At 49.6% G+C, this 22,225-nt stretch overlaps 4 protein-coding genes across 5 annotated transcripts in view; 1 reads left to right on the forward strand and 3 right to left on the reverse strand.

Moving 5' to 3' along the window:
• LOC105886923 (antigen peptide transporter 2) overlaps window positions 1-1,964 on the reverse strand; it is a 12,272-nt gene extending 10,308 nt beyond the window's left edge. Inside the window, exons 1-3 of the mRNA XM_023512809.1 lie at window positions 1,830-1,964; window positions 916-1,416; window positions 708-823 (exon numbers count right to left, since the gene is read on the reverse strand). Of these exons, the coding sequence (XP_023368577.1) occupies window positions 708-823; window positions 916-1,408 (609 nt within the window). The 5' untranslated portion in view covers window positions 1,409-1,416; window positions 1,830-1,964. The remainder of the gene's footprint in view (window positions 1-707; window positions 824-915; window positions 1,417-1,829) is intronic.
• Window positions 1,965-3,480: 1,516 nt separating this feature from the next.
• PSMB8 (proteasome subunit beta 8) lies at window positions 3,481-6,762 on the reverse strand. Its single transcript, XM_003789070.3, has 6 exons — window positions 6,616-6,762; window positions 5,530-5,677; window positions 5,260-5,371; window positions 4,704-4,833; window positions 4,120-4,324; window positions 3,481-3,805 (listed from the first exon to the last, which is right to left on the reverse strand). Exons 1-6 carry the CDS (start codon window positions 6,760-6,762, stop codon window positions 3,717-3,719), a joined length of 831 nt encoding a protein of 276 aa, XP_003789118.1. The 3' UTR covers window positions 3,481-3,716.
• A 1,188-nt stretch (window positions 6,763-7,950) lies between these two features.
• On the reverse strand, window positions 7,951-15,741 carry TAP1 (transporter 1, ATP binding cassette subfamily B member). 2 transcript variants are annotated; one of them, XM_023512767.1, is made up of 12 exons: window positions 15,600-15,741; window positions 15,085-15,233; window positions 14,540-14,654; window positions 14,300-14,430; window positions 13,008-13,213; window positions 12,330-12,527; window positions 11,376-11,504; window positions 11,020-11,208; window positions 10,285-10,458; window positions 9,888-10,050; window positions 9,493-9,629; window positions 8,286-8,498 (listed from the first exon to the last, which is right to left on the reverse strand). In XM_023512767.1, the coding sequence occupies exons 1-12, from the start codon at window positions 15,659-15,661 to the stop codon at window positions 8,292-8,294; spliced, it is 1,860 nt and encodes a 619-aa protein (XP_023368535.1). In that variant the 5' UTR covers window positions 15,662-15,741; the 3' UTR covers window positions 8,286-8,291. The 2 variants fall into 2 exon arrangements, with proteins under 2 accessions (XP_012660294.1, XP_023368535.1); XM_012804840.2 differs by having other exon boundaries at window positions 7,951-8,498; window positions 15,085-15,661.
• A 427-nt stretch (window positions 15,742-16,168) lies between these two features.
• PSMB9 (proteasome subunit beta 9) lies at window positions 16,169-21,763 on the forward strand. The gene is made up of 6 exons (XM_003789069.3): window positions 16,169-16,329; window positions 18,142-18,209; window positions 19,212-19,343; window positions 19,972-20,101; window positions 20,356-20,497; window positions 21,321-21,763. The coding sequence occupies exons 1-6, from the start codon at window positions 16,270-16,272 to the stop codon at window positions 21,446-21,448; spliced, it is 660 nt and encodes a 219-aa protein (XP_003789117.1). The 5' UTR covers window positions 16,169-16,269; the 3' UTR covers window positions 21,449-21,763.
• Window positions 21,764-22,225: the final 462 nt, after the last annotated feature.

Raw genomic sequence — 22,225 nt, forward strand, 5'->3', positions numbered from 1 at the left:
AAAAAAAAAAAAAGAAAAGAAAAAAGGAGCAGCATCAAACTGGGCTGGGATTGGGGTAAGGTGAGTGGGCACTTCCTTAAATTTTGCACCCTGAGTGCCTCAGTCACCTCATCCTACTCCCCTCATCCTGGCCCTACCAAGCAGTTCCTTTGTTTGTTTGGGGTGAGTACACTCCTGAGTTTGTCTAAAAAGAGGGGAAAGCAAATGAAGAGGAAAAGAGTAAAGAAACTATAAGGAAAGCTGATAATTCTCCCACTAAGATCTTCTGGGTTTGGCAAGATGAGTTAGGAAAGAAGAGTCAAGAGGCAGAAACATGCTCACTCCAACAAGAGGACCACCCTGGAGAGATACTCTGGAGATCCACATACTGGTGGGAGGACGGAGGCAGAAAGGAGAAAGGGAATTTCATGGAAACAGAAAAGTTGAGAGGTAACCAAGAGACAGTCCACTGGACACATAAACCACTTTCGTATTACAGTCCCTTGTTCTTGTACCTATAATAATGGAATATAAACTTGAAGACGTTGAGCAAATATGAAGGAAAAGAAGAAAAGAATGGATGGATGAAACAAAATATGAACAAAGTAACCCATATTTGAGTTTAAATATTTTCTGTTATGGGCAGAAACAGGGTTTGAAAGTGGCATCAGGACCATGACGGCCCCTGACAAGAGGGCTGGCAAATGGACCCAACTGCCCATCACCTACCTCCCAAAGGAAAAGAGGCACATGAAACCGATGGCACTGGCAAAGGCATCAGGGTCAAAATCACCTCCCAGGATGTCAATCACACGACCAGAATAGTGAGGAATTAATGTCTCACCTGAAAGAAGTAGGAAAGTTAAGAGATGAATGTTTTGGTGCCAAGGCCCTTTTCCCACCATCCCCAATTCCCAATATCTTCTCCCAACTCACCCAAAACAGCAACAGCAAGGAAGAAGAAGGCAGCAGCAAGGAAGGGCACATCTGGCCTGGAGAGCTGCAGCAACCTCCACATCAAGGCTTTGCTCTTCTCCTGGCCCTGCTCCTTCTCCTGGGCTCCAGCAGGGCTCAGCACAGCCCACACAGCCCAGCTTAGCCCTGCAGCCCCGTACCCCAACAGCAGCCAGCTCCAAGGGGCTGAAGCCACACTGATGGGAGGAGCACTCAAGGCCCCGGAGACCAGGGCTCTCAGGGAGAGAAACAGGGGAGTCACCAGGCAGAGCGGGGGCAGTAGTGTCCCCACATATCCCAGCACCCCTCTCAGCTTCAGCAGCCCCCACAGCCCTCCAAGTCGCAGAGTCCCCTCCAGCCATAGTCCTGGTAGCCCCCGAGGAAGCACAGTCCCCAGAGACCCCTGAAGTAACCAGAGGAAGGCCAAGTCCACCAGCACCAGGGAGGCCCAGGGTGTCAGGTCAGGGAGCCGCATGGCGCCGTCTGTGGGCAGAAGTTGAGAAATTATGGAAGTGGAGTCCCAATCCTTGAACACATCCTGACACCCCCGCTCCGCCCAACCTGTCCATCGTCCATCTGCTTCTCATTCTATCCCACCCTACCCTGAAAGACCCCCTAGGTACTCCGTGGTCATCAATTCAACGCTCCAGTGACAGACGGCTCTCTGTCTATCGAGGGAATTGGGGAGCATGACCATCCCGAGCCACAGGCTTTAAAAAAGCAAAACAAAACAAACCCCAGACCTCCCTCCTCCACCCTGGCCTGCCGCCGCGGAGCTCCGGAGAGCGGTGCAGTCCCAGCTCGGTGCCCTTCCATCCCCGGGGTCCAGAGCCCGGGAGGTGGTGGGTCGGGCTGCGTCCCCGCCGGCGCTCCAGGTCCCCATCGCAGGAACTCACCAGCCGCGGCGGCGGAACTGCAGCTCCGGGGGCTTTAGCTTAAGCACCAAGGACTGAGCCCCCTCTCTCTCAGCTTCCTGGTCCCTTCAGCTGTCCCGGCCCAGATCTCTTCTGAGGCCCTCGGGTCTCCTGCCGCTTTCGCTTTCGCTTCCCCCGCCTGGCCCTGGCTCGGGGCGGAGCGGCCGGCAGGGGGCGCGCGAGGCCTGCAGATGACCGAACCTGCCCCATGCTAGGGGTCGCATTGCTGGGGCTCGCCCTTGGAGGCGGTTACACTGTGACAGAAAACTGTAAACATTTTTAATTGTCATTAAGTAAAATAAAGATGCTTCAAGTATTGAGATGATTTGTAATAGGAGAATCAACGGACTGTCTCAAAACTACTTCCTCAAGCTCTAAACTTATTTTTAGAAGTGCTCCTCTTGCCCCATGCAAGCTCGTTTTAGAGTCGGTGTGAAAACAAAGCCAGATGCAGCCACTCTCGGGGCAAAGGGTGTCTACTAACAGATTTTGAATTTAGGAGGCCCAGGCTCTCTATCTTCTTCTGTCCTTCTCAACAGAGCATGTGGAGCGGAGCACCAGTTCAGATGCCTCTCAGTTTGTACTGCAAATTATGTGGGGGGCGCCTTCAGCATGGGAGGGAAATGCCATGGTACTGGGCTTTGTTTCTTGGTATATTTTAACCTGACTGGAAGAGTAATCAGGTTTCTAAGGGGCCTTCCCACCCTCTCTAAGCCTATTTCTGGAAAAAGGAGGTTTGTTTATTCCAGAAACTATTCTTCAGGCTGAAACTACCCCCCAAACTTAAAATATAAAATAAAATAAAATCCCTCCACAAGGAGGATCACTTGGACTCCAAACCACCCTTTTGATATGTTATTGGTGTCATTACCCAATACCAATGAGTCGCTTGAAGTCAAAAATAGTGTGGGGGGGGGTTTGAAGTAATGAATTAGCACAATTTTTCCACCCTGTCTATTATGGCACTTGAAGGATCTCTCCCTAATGAAAAAAACTCCATGTTCAGCTGCTTCCTACTTTCCAGCACTTGCTTTCTTCAATTAACTCATCTCTGGGGAGAGGGTGAAAGGATCCATAGTTCCAGCACAGTTCAGAAGAATCTCGTGATGTACCCTGAATCTTTTACTTTTTCCTCATATTCCTCACTTCATGGAGTCCTGCTTCTCACCACTTCCTCTTCAGTATAATCCTGTTATCTCACTATCCAACATGACACATCATGAAATTGGACCCCTAATGTCTGTTTTGACATTCAATATCCAGTATCTCTGAGTGTTAATTGCAGTAAATAGCATGGTGTCTGCAACTACTACATCCGGTAGAGGTGGAGCTTTTCCATCTCACTCTACAGAGTTGAAAACAGTTGTTCTAGGTGGCCTGGTCCCAGTCACCCAAACCATTAACAATGAAGCACACAGGAGTCTCCGGGGTGTCTCTGTAGAAAGAGCTCTGGCCTAAACCAAACTGCAAATAAATGTCCACAGACACTGGAGAGATGAGTAAAGAAGAAAAACTCAGAAAGAAATACTTTGTGAGGTGGGGAAGAGACTCTTCTCCTGGAAAAGCTCTTCTTTCTTTCCTGCCCCCTCCCACAACAACCACAGCCCCAACCCCACTCAGCCACAACACAGAGACATTTATAACCGTTTTCCTTTATTGTACATAGTGAGACCCAGAAGTTTTTTGAGAGAAATGCTCATGAAACAGAAAACACACAAAAGGATGAACCCCTCTAGCCCTACTGGGCCAATAAGCCTATTCTCTATCTCTGGTGCAGGTTAGGGCTCTCGTTCTCCAGGGGCTTCTTCTGTCTCAGGTCCTTGGGTTGGCCAGACTCTCCCTGAGGTGGCTGCCCAGCTGCCATCCCCATTACTGCTTGGCCTCCCAGTACTGGTGCAGCAGGTCACTGACGTCTGTACTTTCCACTTTCACCCAGCCGTCTTCCTTCATATGGTACACTGTGGGCCAATGGGATAAAAGTATGGAGTTAACCTTTCACCTTAGTTAGTTCCTGTTAAAGGTATTATGTTAATACCATTACACACCATCAACACTCGGGCACATGCTTAAAACCCAAGCTACTGGGACTTTAATGCCTTGCAGACTCTGAAAACCTCCCCTCTGCCACTCTACCTCTCCTGAGTCTCTCAATCTTAAATCGTCCTCCCTGTCCCCTCTCAGGTATGGTGATGGTCATGGTGGGTGGGTGGGTGTTGGTGGTTGTGGTGGTGGTAGTGTGGTGATGGTGGTAGTGGTAGCACTGGTCTCTTACTATTGACAACGCCTCCAGAATAGCTGTCTCTGTGGGTGGCATGAGCAATAGCCCTGCGGCCAAGGTCATAGGCCTCTTGGGGGGTAAGATTGAGCAGATAGCCGCTGTCCATGACCCCATAGGCATAAGTGTTCCCACTACCAGTGGAGAACATATTTCCTGAGAGCCGAGTTCCATTTTCATTTACATAGTAGAGTCCAGGACCCTATAAGACAAAAGAAGGTTCCAGGTTGAAATTAGAGAGGGAGTCACTGGTAACAAAGATTTGAGTAAGCGTCATAAAAAGTGAACAAAAGAATATTACCACAGGATTATGTAAATTAGGACAACACTTCTGTAAAATCTACAACTTTAGAAATCAAAAAGAAAAACAAATTTGAAATCAACTAGTTTACCAAAACAGGGAGCTTATAAAATATATACAGTGGTCGATATCTGAACCAAGGAAACACTACATACTGGAACAGGTTTATAACCACGTGAGTGCTCTACATGTCTATCTTGTAGAGGAGGGAGTGGAAGTATGCAATGGGAAAACAGAGCTTTCATCCATGGTGGGGAGCACTGTGCTGGAAAGTACCCACCTTCTTGTCCCAGCCACAGATCATACTGCCCATGGAGAGGCCCATGCCCCGGTACTGGCACATCATGTTGGAGAGTAGTTTGGAGGCTGCTGAGACGGAGATGCGCTCCCCATTCCGCAGATAGTACAGCCTGGGTGAGGACAGGAGGAGGGGGAGTGAATTAGAGGTGACAGATTAGCTCTCTCCCACTTGATGGTACAGGAAACGACTGAAGAGATAAGAAATTATTTTGCAGGATCTAAGAATCAGAGAAAGATTTTGAATATCAGTATTTTAAATATATAAAGAGCGCCTAGTAAATAATACTGTCCCACCAGGGTTGACAGAGTCAGTGCTCAATTGACAAATTGGCTCATGGGCAGGAGCATAGACTAAGATTTGGGAGAAGGTATTTATTACAAAAAAGTTGTTTTGTGAAATATTCTCTTAGCACTAAGATGGGGCAAGAGGTAAGGAGCAGTGATCTCGGAGATCCAGGGATTCACAATACCTGGCTAAGAGAAGGCTGAGAGGCCTCCTGTCACTAGGGAGAGAGGAGATGAGAGGCCTCTCTTACCTACACTCCTTGGCCAACAGACGCTCCCAGTACTGACAGTCCGCTGCACAGCCAGACATGGTGCCAAGCAGGTAAGGGTTAATCTCAATCACCTTGTTCACCCGCAGGGTATCTGGGAAAAGATGGAGTTTTAAGAGAGGAAGGATAAACCCACAGTTCTCCCTGAGTGTCCTAAATCAACACGCCCTTCAGTCCTTCAGCTTTGGTAGAAGGCTATGAAGAGGAGGGCCCAGCTCCCCAGATCCTGCCTGCTGAAGCACACACACTCACCAATGTAATTCCCAGCCGAGGCCCTAGAGTCCACTGCCACAATCACTCCATGCTGGAATTTGAAGGCCAGTGTGGTGGTGCCATGGGCCATCTCAATCTGAATGTCCTTTTCTCTGTCCCCACCCAGGGACTGAAAGAATTCAGTGGGCTAACGAGAGAGAAGATGTAGAGAGAGGTGCAATAAAAACTTTTGTAACAGGACAGGGAAGGTAGCTCAAGCCTATGATCCCAGCACCCTGGGAGGCTGAGGTGGGTGGATCACCTGAGCTTAGGAGTTCCAGATCAGCCCGAGCAAAAGTGAGACCCATCTATACTAAAAATAAAAAAAGCAGTAGGCATTGTGGCTTGTGCCTGTAGTCCCAGCTACTTGAGAGACCGTGGCAAGACAATTGCTTGAGCCTGAGAGTTTAAGGTTGCTGTGGGTTCTGACACCAGGGCACTCTAGCCAGGGTGACAGAGCAAGACTCTGTCTTAAATAAATAAAATGGGACACTAACAACCAAGCTCTAGAAGGAAATGGCTTGGAAGAAGGAAGAGGCATGGGGCATTAACCTTTTCCATTTTCTAGCTCAACAGAAAAGAAAGAAAACAAATTCGTTGTCATAACTAAAAATATGAAGGGTGACTTTAACGGTTTTCTCCATTCATAGATTATTCAACCTTCATAAAACACGTTTTATTAACAGAATCTTCATTTTACAGAAGAGGGACTTGCTTGGGACCTCAAAGTCACGCAGCAACAAGTTGCTGAGGTAAAGCTAGCTGCCAAAGTTGTAGGTTTTCCGACTACACAGCCCCTCTATCATATGATAATCCCATTGAAAAGGCCGCACGATTTGTGTGTGGTCAACAAACGGCAGGAAGGCTCGCCTGTCTTCACTTGGGAGCACCCATCTCGCCTCTAACTCTTTGGCCCTAATCTGCACTTCCCACCGCATCGGGCCGCATCCCCACGTGGCCGCTTCCCGGGATCGCGAATGAAGGCCGGCCCCCTCCGCGTTCCCCCACCTCCACGCATCTCACGCAGACCCTCCACTCCTCTGCGCCGCCTCCACACATCCCTAGGGATTCCCTTACAGCCCTGACCTGCATTCCCCGGGGGAGGGCGAGCTCCGGAGATCGCATAGAGAAACTGTAGTGTCCTGGGTCCGAGCAATGGCTGCTTCCAGCAGCTGGAAAAGCCCAGTCGGGCCTCTGCCCTCGGGGGGCTCCGCACACATCCAGTAGAGCCATGACCGCCTGGCACTCGCAGAAGTCTCGGCTCTCTCTCCAGGAGGAAGTGAAAGCGAAAGCCACAGCCCGAAGGGGGAGGGAACCAGAATCTTTTCCACATCCCCCTGCCCTTTCCAAGAAAAGGACAATGAGTGTCTGAACCAGGAGTATCACAGTGGGCACCCGCTTCTCTGCTCTGCCTTTATGGAGATTAGGGAAACTGTCAGAAGAATGCAAGAAAGGGAGGGAGCGCCCTCTAAAGCCCCGACGGCTACGGATTATAGTGAGAGACACCCCCAAGCCCCGGCAGTTAAGGAGTGGGCAGGGGCGCATCATCTAAAGGCGTAGCCTCAACCAGGAAGATCAAAGTCAACAAGAGGCTGGGACGGGTTTCACCTGGAGGTGAGGGCGGGAGTTCATATGAGCATAACTGTATAAAAACATTGGCGAGAAGGAGTACGAGGGGCACCGAGTATTTTGAGAAAAGGTCCCTGGGCAGCCACAACAGAATACGTCTCGGCGTGTGGTGGAAGGGGGTGCCGAGGAGAGGGCGGAGTCTCTGAATATTTCGACGTGGTCCCTCCTAGGGCACCTCCGGTTCAACGGTCTCTCTAACCCGTAGCCACCTGGAAGACTTGCCCGTTCCGTCCACGCCCCTCCGCCAGCGCTGCTCCTAGCTTGGCTGAGCGACTTTTATTCCTCTAAACCCCTCCTCTCCTTACAACCTGTATGGGCCTCGTCTGCCCAGCAACCGCTAACGTCACACAGCTGGGCCTCCGGGAATGGGAGAGATTTACTAGACAATCCCGCCCGCTGTTCTGACATTTCCCCCACAGGTGCCGCCGCGGAGCCGGTGAGGCCGGAAAAAACCGAGTGGCTTCGTGTGTGGCGCTCTCAGCCCTTCGGTTAACGCACTCACCCTCGCTCTATCTGCGCCCGCCACCCATCTTCACTTTAGGAAGGCCCTGGCTCTAAGCAGCAGCTGCTGGTGCCTGTTGGGCGCTGTGGCGGGGTTCTTGCTCGTCCTTAAGAGGAAACTTGGGGGCACGGGGAAGTGAAGGAGAAATCATAGAAAATAGAAAACTTAAAGGCGAAGACGGTGCACTTAGGGCTGTAAGACATTGCAGATGCTAAAGGGAAGACACTTGGCTGTTGAAAAGTGTGCTGCAGAAGAGTCATTCCGTGTCCCAGAAATACAAGAAACCACAGTACAAAATACCGGTTTTATTATAAATATCAAGAATCCACAGACTATTTACGAACCAGCTTATGCCTTTGTCCGTATTGAAAGTGGCTGGTTTTCCCTTCTGTATGTACATTCTGAATATCCCCCCTCATTTTCAGAGTGTTATCCACACCAAAGCACTGACCCTAGCTCTACACCTTAGCAAGTAAGGAGTTGCCAGTCCTGTGGAGAGACAGTAAAGCTCATGGTAAATTTCTGCCAACTCCTCCTAGAAGCAGCTACCTGCTCTGCAGTTCTGTAAGGTCGTTGCTCCCAAACTCTCCACCACAGAGAAGAAAAGAGGGAGGTGGAGTCTGAGAGTCTTTCATTCTGGAGCACCTGCAGGAGCCTGCACCATGTCCCAATAGTGTCCCCTTTTCTGCATGAGCTGCTGGTGGGTTCCTGCCTCACAGATACTGCCTCCTTTCAGAAAGAGCACCTGGGCAGCCTTCTCCACGAGGCTGAGGTTCTGGGTGATGAGAAGCACAGAGCGAGAACCCCGCTTGGGACTTTCATATAGGAGCTGCTCCACCTGAGAAAAGATACACACTCTGTCAGTGCAGGGGCCACCCCCAGCCCTGTACTTCCAGGGCTGGGACAGACCTCACAAGATCACTGTTGACTCTACCTATAATCCCAAGGACACCAAAGATGTCTGTTCTGAATGCTTCTTTGCCAAACCTTTGTTTTTAAGGACTCTTTACATGAGGGTGCAAAAGTGGAATAAAAGCCAGAGTCCTGCAGTGAAACTTGTCAGAGAAGAGTAAAAAGGGTTTTGAACAGTCTTCTCCTCTCTACCAAGGGACTGGGAATTTTTGTAGTAGATGTTAAGGAAACACACTGTAGTAGTAAAGAACATCAGCCAGGAGTGGTGGCTCGCGCCTGTAATCCCAACATTCTAGGAGGCTGAGGCAGGTGGATTGCTTAAGTTCACAAGTTCAAGACCAGCCTGAGGAAGAGCAAGACCCCCATCTCTAAAACCTAGTCAGCATTGTGCCAGGCACCTGTTGTCCCACCTACTCGGGAAGCTGAGGCAAGAGAGTCTGTTGAGCCCAGTAGTTTGAGGTTGCTGTGAGCTATAATGCCATGGCACTCTCCCACGGGGACAAAGCGAGACTCTATCGCAAAAAAAAAAAAGTGAACATTCCAGTCAGGTGGACCTAAATTTGAATCCAGGTCATATCTATATGACCTCTATATGAGGTTATTCAGCCTCTCTTAGCCTCCAAGGATTCACGATAAATAAGTGAGATAGTACATGTAACTGGCCCAGTAGCATGTCTGACACAGTACAAGCGTACATAATATTAATATTATTAGGATGGCCTTTTCTTTGTGTTTAGCTTTAGAGATTCAGAGTCTGTAGATAGTCTCCTTTAACTGATTCAAAGTGTCTTGAGGAGACACTAATGGAAACTGAGAATTACAAAGACTGGATTGTATAATTATGATATTAGTAGAACTAATATGGGATGAATAAAGGAAGCAAGATTGGGTGGGATATAGACATTAAGAAGATGACTCACTCGTAACTGGCTGTCTGCATCCAGGGCACTGGTAGCATCATCCAGGATAAGTACACACGGTTTCCGAATCAATGCTCTGGCCAAGGCCACAGCCTGTCGCTGACCCCCTGACAGTTGGCTCCCAGCCTCTCCTGCTTCTGCAAAGACAAGAACCAAGATGAGAATTAGACAGCCTTATTAGACACATACACACCAGGAACTGGCAGATGGGGCTGGATAGTGGAGATTCTGGGAATAGGGTTATGAGGAGGTGAGAATAAAGAAGCCATAGGAGCAAGATCATAGCAGCTTCAAACTGGTGTCTGTGGGGCAGGTGGCGCTGCACAGAAGAGCAAGACTACTGGGGTTTCATTAAGGCAAAGGTGTGTGGGTGGTGAGGTGAGTGAACAGAGTACCGGTCTCATAGCCCTGAGGAAGCCTAGAGATGAAACTATGGGCTCCAGACTCCATTGCAGCAGCTTTGATTTCCTCCATAGTGGGCTTCTGGGTCAGGCCATAGGCAATATTTTCGTGAAGACTTCTTCCAAATAACTGTGGCTCTTGTCCTACTGCAGCCACCTGAGATGAGATATGATGAATAATCATAAAACAAGGAACACAGGAGTGTGTTTACCTAGACATTGATACGCTCTCAGAAGAGCACATCAGAAAATTACATGCCCTCTCTTGACCACATTCCCATCTCCACCCACGGTCTCTTATCCCTCCCTAACCCTCCTTTCAGAGTGCTCAGAGAGAACACTCTTCTTATGTAATGCTCCCCGCCCTCCCTCATGCCACCTTCTTACACACCTGGCTGTGCAGGTAGCGGTGCTCATATTGCCAGACGGGCTTCTCATCCAGCAGCACCTTTCCCTCGGTGGGCTGGTACAGATTCTGTAGCAGGGCAGCCACTGTGCTCTTCCCAGACCCATTGGGTCCCACCAGCGCTGTCACCTCACCAGGACGTAGGGTGAATGTCAGCCCCTGGAGTCCAGAGAATTGCACAATAAGCGACAGACTGAGTACCCTAAGAGGCCCCTAACTTCAAGACTGTAATTGTCATGCTACATAGTATGATTTACCCCAGAAGAAAAATGGGAAATAGAATAACTCCTAGCCTCCCACATGCACAGATTTCTGGAAGATGCCTCCCCAAGGAGTAGAGACAGAAGATGAGACAAAGGCAAAGACCAAGTCCCACTCTGCCACACACTTGATACCAGATACCACCAAGAAACAGAAAAGAAATGACATTCCGAATCACAAATGGAAAGAAAAAGGAAAGATGGAAGGCTAAAGACACAGATTTTGCTGTGGCAGTTCCTTGGAAAGTGAGTCTTCTATTTGAAACCTCTTCCTCCATTCTTCTTGGAAGACCAAATAGGTTATTGAGTTTGGGGAAGATTTATGGAACGGATGACGCTATCACTGCCTTTAAAGGGTGAGGAAGGATCTGTGCTTAGTGTCAAGCAGGAAGAAAACTTAGGAGGCAGAACTGCAGTTGGCGCTGGTGGAACACAGGGATTGGTAGGTGATAGCACGTACCTGCAGCACTGAGACATCTGGACGATTCTGGTAAGCAAAGGAGACATCTTGGAACCAGACATGACCCTCCAGGTTTAAGGAAGTCAACAGACCACTAGGTGGGCAGCGAGGTGTGCGGTCCAGATATTCAAATATTTTCTCTGAGGAACCCACAGCCTTCCGTACATAGGGATAGGTGGAGAGTAGTACCTGCAGGGAGGTATGAACAGTGAGAGGGAAGTAGGGAGAACTAATCTGCTTGCCAGGATTATGTTAGGTGAGAAGCATAAAGAAGGGAAGAAAGACACACATATGGTGCTGGGCCAGGGGAATAGTGACTGGGAAGAGGGAGTGGGGAGAGACACTAGGGGACTCACCTCAACAGCTGAGGTGAACTGGATCTGGTACAGAACAAATGTGACAAGGTTCCCACTGCTTACAGCCCCACTGGTCACCAGCTGCCCACCGATGTATAGGATTCCCACCTTCAGCAGCATCCCTGAAATCTATAGAGAGGCCACATAAAAAATGGATTGTGGCAAAAAAAACCTTGAGGGGACAGAGAGAAGCAAAGTCATTAATATAAAGGAGATATAAAGTCCCTGTCCCTCAGGTAACATCAGAAAGCTAAATAGGTAGAAAGGTCTCACAGAGACCCCATGGAGTCTGATTCAAAAACACATCATAGAAGTTATCACAGCTTCATCACCACCTCCATTATCACCTTGATTGGGGAGCACTTTACTCTTTGTAAAAGGCTGTTATGAATACAATGTTGGCTAATACTCCTATCAACAGCCCTGTAAGGAAGATTATATCACTCACTCCCATTTTTTTTAAAATGAAAAAACCACCTCAAAGAAAGACAGGTACTTGCCTATGGTCACAGAGTTAGTAAATGGGAATATCAGGCCAGGCACATCTGACTGCTGGTCAGTTTCTGGTTCTCTTTCACTACATAACAGATGCCCCTCATCCCTGGGAGCCACTGTTCCATGGTTCCCTCTAGCACATCCAAATAGTACCAGCATGAAGCACACTGAGATATGGGAATTTAAGGCTCCCTGAGCTTCCCATGAGAGACAAAGGAAAGCCCTTGGACTAGAAGACACGGCATCTCTCCCCAAGGTTGTGTGGATTTTGTGTATCTTAGCAAAAGGAAGCCACCTAGCATTCCTAAAAAGGAGGGAGGAGGATACTAGAGTCATTAAGCCTTAGGTTGCTAGGATGAAAACACTGAACCAACCATTTCCTATTGGAGGAGGAGTGGGAACAAGATCATAGGAAAGGGAATGGAGTCATAGCATCTTGGGGGCAGGGAATGGGCTCACACTGGTGGTGCAGAGGTTGACTGCATAGGCCATGGACTCCTTCTGGTTGAGCATCTTTATTTCTTGCAGCTTTTGCCTAAACTTCTGGGCCTCACCCTCCTCATTGGCAAAACTCCGGACTGTGGGCATGGCTGACAGAGCCTCAACGGCCACCTGGCTGGACTCTGCCAGAGATTGCTGCACCTGCACCGCCAGTGACTGTGGAAACATAGACAAGAGATGTCACACAGGGTTAGCAAACCATAAGGGACAGTCCCTGAGTTACCTAGTTTGAAATTAAGGGTGAGAAGAGGCAGAAATACCATAGAGCAGTGGTTCTCAACCTTCCTAATGCCACAACCCTTTAATACAGTTAAAAAGGGTCACGACCCACAGATTGGGAACTACTGCCATAGAGAAACAGCTATGCCCTCTGGATACTAAAGAAATACAAAGAAGAGGAAAATGGGTTGGGGATCATATTCTTAAAGACAGATTGTAGGCAGGCATTAGAAGAGAAGACACAGAGACTATGAAAATCAGTGTTGAGCAGTCTGGGAACATGGACCACAGGGCAGTTAGTTCCACAAAGATGGAGAATCAGTGAGGGGACTGTGAACAATCTGAGAGGAATGGAGTCTGCCCAGTCTGAGAGATGAGGGTGAGTCTGTATGGGTTGAGCCACTACCCTGGACATACCTGGTACCATTTTCCCAGCTTCTTAGGCAGAAGGAAGAGCAGAGGCAGGGCAACCAGGGTAACCATGGTGAGGGACAGTGACCCCCAGAGCATGAACGCCAAGAGACACAGTCCTCGCACCAGGTACCACAGCAGTAGGCTCAGCTTCTCACTCAGAGACTCACTTAGGGTGGACGTGTCCTCTGTTACCCGAGATGTGATGGCACCTGTCAAGGTTGGGGAGAAGAAAGTAAAGTGAATGAAGCAGTTTCCAGGTGAGGAGTTTCCAACTGATGATGAGTCAGAGTGTCAATAGTAGTGTCCACATGTTGCTCTAAGGAGGCCAGTGTGGGGTTCTAAGGAGTCTGGAGCAAGCCAGGTTAGGGGGTTGGGGAGGTCTTCAAATCTCAGTTCAGGGAGAATGAGTGTTAGACCTTCAGTTTAATTACAAAGAAAGTAATGTGCATATAAATGTCCATTTCTCTGAAAGCTTTCAGTTCCCTGAAGACTCATAAATTCCACACTATACACACAGGCAGGAAGAGCTTAACCAAGTCCCATAGCAGAGGTGGAGGAGAGGGAGGTGCCGCTAGAAATCATGCTGGAGTTTAACACTGGGAACCTGTGGCTCAAGCGGCTAAGGCGCCAGCCACATACACCTAAGGTGGCGGGTTCGAATCCCCAGCCCGGGCCCGCCAAACAACAATGATGGCTGCAACCAAAAAATGGCCGGGCGTTGTGGCAGATGCCTGTGGTCCCAGCTACTTGGGAGGCTGAGGCAGGAGACTCGCCTGAGCCCAGGAGTTGGAGGTTGCTGTGAGCGTGATGCCATGGCACTCTACCCAGGGGGATAGCTTGAGGCTCCGTCTCAAAAAAAAAAAAACCACTGGGAACCAAGTGTGGGAGGTGCCGCTAGAAATCATGCTGGAGTTTAACAAGCACCACGCTAGGAGCCCAGAGACTGGGGTTCTAATCCCAAGTTTATCTCCAGCCATGTGTGACTGTGCAAGTTTCAGCATTTGGGATTTAGGCCTCAGGTTCCTTCCTCAGTAAATTGAGGTAGTTGGACTCCATTAACTGAATTTGGAATTATAAAGAGACATAGGGATAGGTCTATGGAAAAATCCTAGAGGAAAATTTTCATTTTTCTTAAGGTAAAGAGGACAATATTTTGCTCCTGAGGAATATCAGGAATAAGAAAATGTGTGTGTGTGTGTGAGAGAGAGAGAGAGAGATGAAGATTATAAATAAAAGCAGGTAGATGGGGATATAAACAGTTCACAGGTGTGTAATGAAGAAATTTCATTAGAAACCTGTTTGGTTCTGGTGAAAAAACTCTGTCTCCTGGCGCATGACCGCCTGGAACACCTCTCCCTGTAGGGAGCTGTGCACACGGCCCATGGTGCTGTTGTAGATGCCATCACCCAGGAACTCCAGCACTGCACTAGAGAAAGACCAGGAAAAGGAGGGTTGGTGTGTTCAGAAGACACAGAGGAGGTCCCAGGTATCGCCAACTCCCTCTTTTCCAGGTTTCCCATTCTCAGCCCACAGACCTGGCTATGGTAAGAACAGACATGAGAGCTATGTTTCGAGTGAAGGTAGCAGCTGTCCCATCTTGTAGAATCCAGTCAGTAAGGCGTCCAGTGAAGAATGGAATGGCCATTTCCCCTGGGAAGAGAGAGGAGAGTCAGTCACAAATACTAAATCTAAGCAGGTCAGCTTCAGTCAGACCCACCTTGCCCCTCTATCCCTCACCGTTATCCCAGAGGGCAGCAGCAGAAAGGGGTCACAATCCTGAACCTGAATAGGCTGTCCTAGAGCTGGCTACCCTGAGGTTGTCCTGCCCCCACCCCCGACCTTTCAGCAGTTTAATTAAGAAGGCTGGAAAGTATGAAGTAGAATGCCCTGCTCTTAGAGATGAGGCTGGGCGGGGGGAAGGACCTGCCCACCGTGGCCCAGGGCTGGAGCCCAGGATCCCACCATTGCAGTGCTCTCTCCTCCACACTGCGTGGTCGCCTCAGGATCTGCATTTCCCAGACCCCACACTATCCTGCACAGTCCCCCTATGTCCTCCCCTCTCGCCCTGAGTCCCTCTTACCAAGACAAGAGAGGACCAATAGGACCACAATCAGCGGGAATCGGCCTATCTCCGAGCTTAGGCAGCCTAGAAGCCGACGCACAGAGCCGGGCACTCGGAGGCTCCCGAGTTTGTGCCACAGGGCGGCTGCAGGCAGTGCCGCTGCATAGCTGAGGACGAAGGCATCGAGGTGACTTCCCCAGTGAAGTAGCCTGGTGCTGTCAGCCGCCCCGGGGACTCCCCACGAGCGCAGGTCTCGGAACAGGACAAGTCCCGGCAGGGCTAAGCCCAGCGCCGCTGCCAATGGCTCCAAGGCAGCCAGCCAGCCCGGGGCTCCTGAGCTTCTGTTCGTGGAGCCAGCCGCTGCCTTGAGGACCCCGCGGGCCCCCAGCCACAGCAGGGCCCAGCGGCTCAGCCCCACCGCCCAGACCCGGAGCTGCGGCAGCGCCGTGGGTACCAGCCGAGAGAACAGCCCGGGCAGCGCGGGCCGCAGCAGCACACAGTCGGCGAGAAGCAGCAGCATTGCCCCCAACCACCTGAGAGAAGCTTGGAAGACGCAGGGGCACCCGCAAGGAGCGGGGGACCCTGAACTGGCCATTGGCGCGAAGGCCTGTCGCTGTTCCTGTCCTGGCCTGGAACTCTCCGTCGTCTCCCGCTGGGAAGGAGTCTCTGGATGCAATCGAGTCCGCGGGGACTCGCAGCTGGGGGGACGGAGTAGAGGCGGGCGGGGGCGGGGCTCTTGGAAAGTCCCGAGAGCCAGCCGGTCCTGGTTCTGCTGAGAAGCTCAGTGGTTTCCCGGAAAGGAAAATCGAAAGCGGCCGCTCGCTCCCTAGATCCGCCCACTTCTTACAGTGGCCCGCCCAGACTAGTCTGGGAGTAGTAGGTTAAGTTGGATTTGAGGTTCTGGGCGCTGCCCTAGTGTCCCATTTTCTCCATCACGCACACACCCTTCCCTCCTCTCCCGGCCTCCTCTGGATCCACTTGCACGAATCTTCTCTTCCCGGCCTCAGGGATGGCCTCTTTCGTCACCTGTCTCCGGGCAGATGCGCCCTGCCTGGGTTGGCACCCAGCGCGAACCTCACCGGGAAGACTCTGGCGCCCCCTGGCGGGCGTGGTGACGGGGCGGGGCTGTAGGCTGCGCGCCGCGCGCTGTCCCAGGTCGGAAACCAGAGCCGCAGGCAGCGAGAAGTGCAGCGCCTGGCAGGGATGCTGCGGGCGGGAGCACCAACCGGGGACTTACCCTGGGCAGGAGAAGTTCACACCGGGGTAACGGGTCCGGGCTTGAGGGTTGGCAGGGGGTTGAGGGAGGAGCAACAGGTGGGGAGACCCTGGAAGCATTGAAAAGTGAATGCGGAGACGAACAGGAGTGTAGGGAGGTAGCTTGTAGCAGCCAGTGATTGTCCTCCACCCTGCACTGAACATAGGGTATTTCAATTCTAAAGGGGGTCCTCGAGGGGTCGGCGATGGTATGGGCATGAGAAGGCTGGTGGAGAAGGGGGTGCTTTGACTCTTAGTTGGAAGCGTCAAGGGGAAGCTGCTGTAATGCGCTTTCGCTTTCACTCTGGTCTGCACAGTGTGGGCTGGTTAAATGAAAAGGGGGAGTTGGGGACTGTGCAAAGAGATGAGGAAATGGTGCCTGGCGTGAAGTAGGACAGTACTTGAGAAAGGGGAATGCGGGCACGTATTGAGAAGGACCAACTCATCACACAGACCTCTGATAAAATCGCCCTGGGTAACTCTCAGCCCGAACACTGATAATGGATTCCAGGGATTCCCTTCCCCAGTTTGACCCAGGAAGGCTCCTCCTTGGCCCAGGTGGTGCCTGCTCCCTCCCTTGTGTCTTCCTTGCCCACCTCCAAGTGCCCACAGGGAACTTTGCTCAGGATGGGTGCCTGAGGCGGACGGCAGGCCCAAGGCTGGCTGGCTTCTGCTCTCAGACTACTGCCACTACCTTGACCTCGGGGCAGCTCTGTTATAGAGGAACAGCCTCTGGGATGGCGTTACCTCTGTTTTCTGGCTTTCTACTGGTGGGCAGTATGTCAGGAAGCATACTCAGGGCAGTGTCCCAGGGGCCAGGGTAAGTTACTGCACGGTGAGATGAGAAAGGGAGCGGTAAAACTTTACAAATTGAAAATTTTCCTCTATTGCCAAGTGAACAGTGTCAAGTAGGAAATACAAGTCAAAACCAAGAATAGGAGTTGGACCTGGGGTTTAGTCCTAAGTCTGCTGTTCATTCTGTACATTCTGGGTAAATCATTGGTCTCTTCTATGTCTCGGTTCCCTCATTTGAACGGAGGATCTTTAAGGCTCCTTTCAACTAAACAGTTGTAGAAAAAGTGTAGTTATATCCTCTCTCACTTCTTATTTCATTTCTTGATCTGGTAAAGTCAGCTTAAATTCCCCATTCAGATCCTCTCTTGGTACAGGTCGCTTTCCCTGGCTACTGAGATACTGACTTACTTCTTGATCAGAAATACCTTAAGGGAAACTTTCTTATTTTAAACCACCTGTGTGTTCCTTGCTGTTCCCCTCCTGCCTTTGACCTCTGGCCATGCTAACCACTATCCCCTCAATGTCTTCCATTGTTCAGTAAACTGACAGAGCTTGTTTCTGGTTAAGTGGGAGTGGGGCAGAGGATTCTGGGCCCCAAAACACCCGCCCTTGTTTCCCAGTTCACAGTCCAGTGCTGCATCGGTTCTGTCCACACGTGTGTGATGGAGATGATCTGCTTGTGGGCTGCTTGTGGTGCTCCCCTCAGAAGAAGCACTTCTGCTTCTAAAAGGCCCATCCCCACTTCTCTCTTTGGAGTGAGAAGGAGTCCACTTAGGAATGTTGTGGCTTAGGATATGGTTCTTTCTGTGTGGTATCAAAGCCTAGCCGTGACATTCCTCTGAGCCAGATAGATCAACAGAGAAAGTGGGCAGATGGGCTGGGAGGGGACTTATCCGGGAGTCGGCTCTGGCCTGACTTACTGTGTGACCTTGAGCCAGTCATGTCCCTTCTCTAGGAATGCTTCCTCTTCTGTAACATGAGGGGATCAGGGCTCTACTCCTCTGACATTCCATACTCTGTCTACAGACGACCATCATGGCGGTGGAGTTTGACGGGGGTGTGGTGATGGGCTCTGACTCTCGGGTGTCTGCAGGGTGAGTACAGCAAGGGTGTGTGCATTTGGAATGAAGCTAATACTATCCAAATACGCAGTTTTCTTACCCACTCTTGAAAGGACTGGTGGACTGGAGTTTGCGGAAGTAGAGTCGACCTTCCTGAAAAACACTGTAACAGAGCCATTTGGTGGGTGCTTGGGTCTCTGAATTCATGGAGGAGGATCTGGGGTCTGAATGCTTATGTGGCCCATCCTGTAGTATACAGGGATGAGTATAAAGGAAGAGGATCTGACAAGGGGACAGGAGAGACATTTTTGAGGGGCCTCCTTCCATCTATGTTTAGGAAGAAAAAAACTGGTTCTGTCAAGCAGATACCTGGTCTCTCATTTGTCATGTATTAAAATATTTTCTCTGTTCTCCCCTCCTAACCAATTTCCTCACATGCAAAAGGAATATATGAGATTAGATCAATATTATTTACATTGTGTTCCCTTTGTTAATAGCAAAGACAAATTGACAAGAGGCATATTTTTCTTTTTTTTTTTTTTTTTTTGAGACGGAGCCTCAAGCTATCCCCCTGGGTAGAGTGCCATGGCATCACGCTCACAGCAACCTCCAACTCCTGGGCTCAAGCGAGTCTCCTGCCTCAGCCTCCCAAGTAGCTGGGACTACAGGCGCCCGCCACAACGCCTGGCCATTTTTTGGTTGCAGCCATCATTGTTGTTTGGCGGGCCCGGGCTGGGGATTCGAACCCGCCACCTTAGGTGTATGTGGCTGGCGCCTTAGCCGCTTGAGCCACAGGCGCCGAGCCAGGCATATTTTTCTTAACTTACTACGTTTGCGTCACTATAAAATCCAAGCCTAATAAGTCTAACTTTGACTGATATTTAATACTCACAGTGATGAGTTTATCTGAGATGACCATCCTGCTTTAATCCAAACATTAAATGTCATGCAATTCTCTTGTCGAGTAAATTTGAGAAACACTGAATAATCAGCCTCAAAAATTCCCCAACTCCAACACTGACTTCTTCCTGACAGAGAGGCCGTGGTGAACCGAGTGTTTGACAAGCTGTCCCCTCTCCACCAGCGCATCTACTGTGCACTCTCTGGTTCAGCGGCTGATGCCCAAGCCGTGGCCGACATGGCCGCCTACCAGCTGGAGCTCCATGGGTATGAAGAGCTGGGATCCTGACTCCATACCCCTTGAAGCCTCCCCAACCTGTGAACCCCTAAACAGCGTCCTGTTCTAAGAGCATGGCATTGGGAAATGAAAACTCCCTTTAGCTCCTGCTAGCACCTGAATTTCTCTAGGCCCATTTCTGCACCTGTAAAGTGGAGATGATAGTACCTTAACAGATAACTATTTGGGGAACCAAATGATATATGTGAAAGCAGTTTGAAAATTGTAAATCACTCTGCTAATACAAATCATCAGGAAAAAATGATGATGTGGCTCACTGTAATATCAGGCAGTGGCCATATGAGAAATCAAGGTCATTGGGAGGGAAGTAAACTTATCAGCTTTTAATCATAAGGGCAGGGCCCTTGCAGCTAAAAGAGAGTTATATCCCTGGGGATGGGTGGGGCTGAGTAAAAAAAAATAGGGTGAACAATTAAGAGCTTCTTACCAGTTGGTGGTGTGGGACTCTGGTTCCCTTGGACACATGGGAGGGAAGCTGGAGTTTGAACTATTGCAGCTCTAGGTTTCAGGTGTCACTTGGCAGGGACAAGGGTAATGGCATAGGAGAGTGGGACTTCAGAAAACTATATTGACCCTGATTCCTAATATTTCCTTCAGGTTGGAACTGGAAGAAGCCCCGCTTGTTCTGGCTGCTGCAACAGTGGTGAGAAACATCACCTACAAGTACCGGGAAGACTTGTCTGCACATCTCATGGTAGCTGGCTGGGACCAGCGTGAAGGGGGCCAGGTGAGTGCCTCCCCAAACTCCTCCTCCCTCCTCTTTTGAGGTTCCCCACTCCCCTACAGAGGGAGATGGAGGTCATATGTCATTCTAGCAGTGAGCTCCAAAGACACTACCTCTGAAAGCATAATGCAATCCTGTAACTGTTGGGTTATGAGATACGGGGACTTCATTGTAGGGTGCAGAGACCACCCACTTGTCGCAGTGGGAAGTATACGCTTGGTGATTCTTTAGTCTGACCTGAGGATGCCTCCCCCCAGGTATATGGAACCCTGGGAGGAATGCTGACCCGACAGCCATTTGCCATTGGTGGCTCCGGAAGCACCTATATCTATGGTTATGTGGACGCAGCATATAAACCAGGCATGTCCCCAGAGGAGTGCAGGCGCTTCACCACAGATGGTAACCAAGTGGAAGGGTATCTGGGGAGGGTTGGATGAAGTGGATTGTGAGGAACAGGAAGAGGAATGCATGGGTGATCCTTTAACTGAATGTCCAAACTGGTATACTCTTGTGAGTGAAAAGGGGCAGGACAAATGCAAAACCGGATGGGACTTTGGGGTAATGGGGATAAGTCAGCACTGTTTTGAGTAAACCAAGTTAGAAGACAGTCACCATAAGAACAGTGGCTTGCGCCTATAATCCTAGCATTCTGAGAGGCTGGGGTGGGTAGATTGCCTGAGCTCAGGACTTTGAGACCAGCCTGAGCAAGAGCGAGACCCTGTCTCTAAAAAAATAGCCGAGTGTTATGGCACCACTTGTAGTCCCAGCTACTCAAGAGGCTGAGGCAAGAAGATCCCTTGAGCCCAGGAGTTTGAGGTTGCTGTGAGCTATGACACCATGGCACTCTGCCCAGGGGTATAAAATGAGACTCTATCTCAAAAAAAAAAAAAAAAAAAAGAAAAGAAAAAAAACAGTGGTGTGTTGGGGCTGATGGAGGCCAGCTCATGAGAGCTAAATAGCCACATATTTGTGAGCTGCTTGTTATTTGTAACTTAAGATTGGTCACAGTGGAAGTATTTACACCAGGGACATCGATACTACATATGAAGGCGCTTTTTTTTTTTTAAGCCACTTTACTAGCACACCACTAAATACACCTCCCTGATAGGTAGGTTCTGAGGTGAAGTTGATAGGTAGTAGGTATATGGACAGGAGGGGAAGGGAAGGATTTTTGAAGCTAAGCCATTCTTTTTCCTTCTCCCTATCCTGAAACCTTCTGCAGCTATTGCTCTGGCCATGAGCCGGGATGGCTCTAGCGGAGGTGTCATCTACCTGGTCACCATTACAGCTGCTGGTGTGGACCATCGAGTCATCTTGGGCAATGAGCTGCCAAAATTCTATGATGACTGAATCTTCCTCAGACGTCTGTCTCTCATTTTATAATAAATGTTCTAGGATCAGAACCTGGTATGGTCAGTGGGACATGGGAGCTCAGGAAGATGTAGCTAGGGGAGGAGGCTGAAGAAGACATCCTCCCAGATGTCAACATATCCTTTTCATCCTGTTGTCCCAGGTCTAAAATGTCTTTCCCAGACAAAGGAAGGGGAAAATAGTAGAAATATAATGACCCTACACGTGGCAGGTCATTATGTAGTGAGTGATTGCAATGTTTTACAAACAATAAAAACTCTCATTCGGATGTCCAGGGAATGAGGGTGCAAGTGAGGAGTTGGTCTCATCATTTAAGGCTAAGACTGACAGCTGCACACGTGAGAATTAACTGAGAGCATCAGCAAATTCACACGTAAAAGAATTCCATTCATAATACATCTTTTCATGTTAAAGACCAATACATGAAAAATGCTGAAATGTTGGGGGGCACTTTGAATTTCAGAGAATAATAACAATAACTTTAAAAAGCTGTATCTATTGAACCAGGCATTGGCTAAATGTTTATAAATTTTGTCTCTTAGAATCCAAACCACACACACACACAAAATCCCATTTAGTTACTGTGACAAATAAAGGCTTAGAAAGATCAAGTCACTTGATCAAGGTCACACAGCAAGTTCAGAAGCTGAGTCTGGGATTTAGTTTTATCATAGGCCTTTCCTTTACTCCTAGATAAAGCTTTCCATTCCCTCAAGCCCCATATCGCATCATCTCCTTTAAACCTGTAATAATCAG

The sequence above is a fragment of the Otolemur garnettii genome, unplaced genomic scaffold, assembly GCF_000181295.1.
Source record: "Otolemur garnettii isolate 467f Iridium unplaced genomic scaffold, OtoGar3 scaffold00031, whole genome shotgun sequence".
In the NCBI taxonomy this organism is placed as follows: Eukaryota; Metazoa; Chordata; class Mammalia; order Primates; family Galagidae; genus Otolemur; species Otolemur garnettii.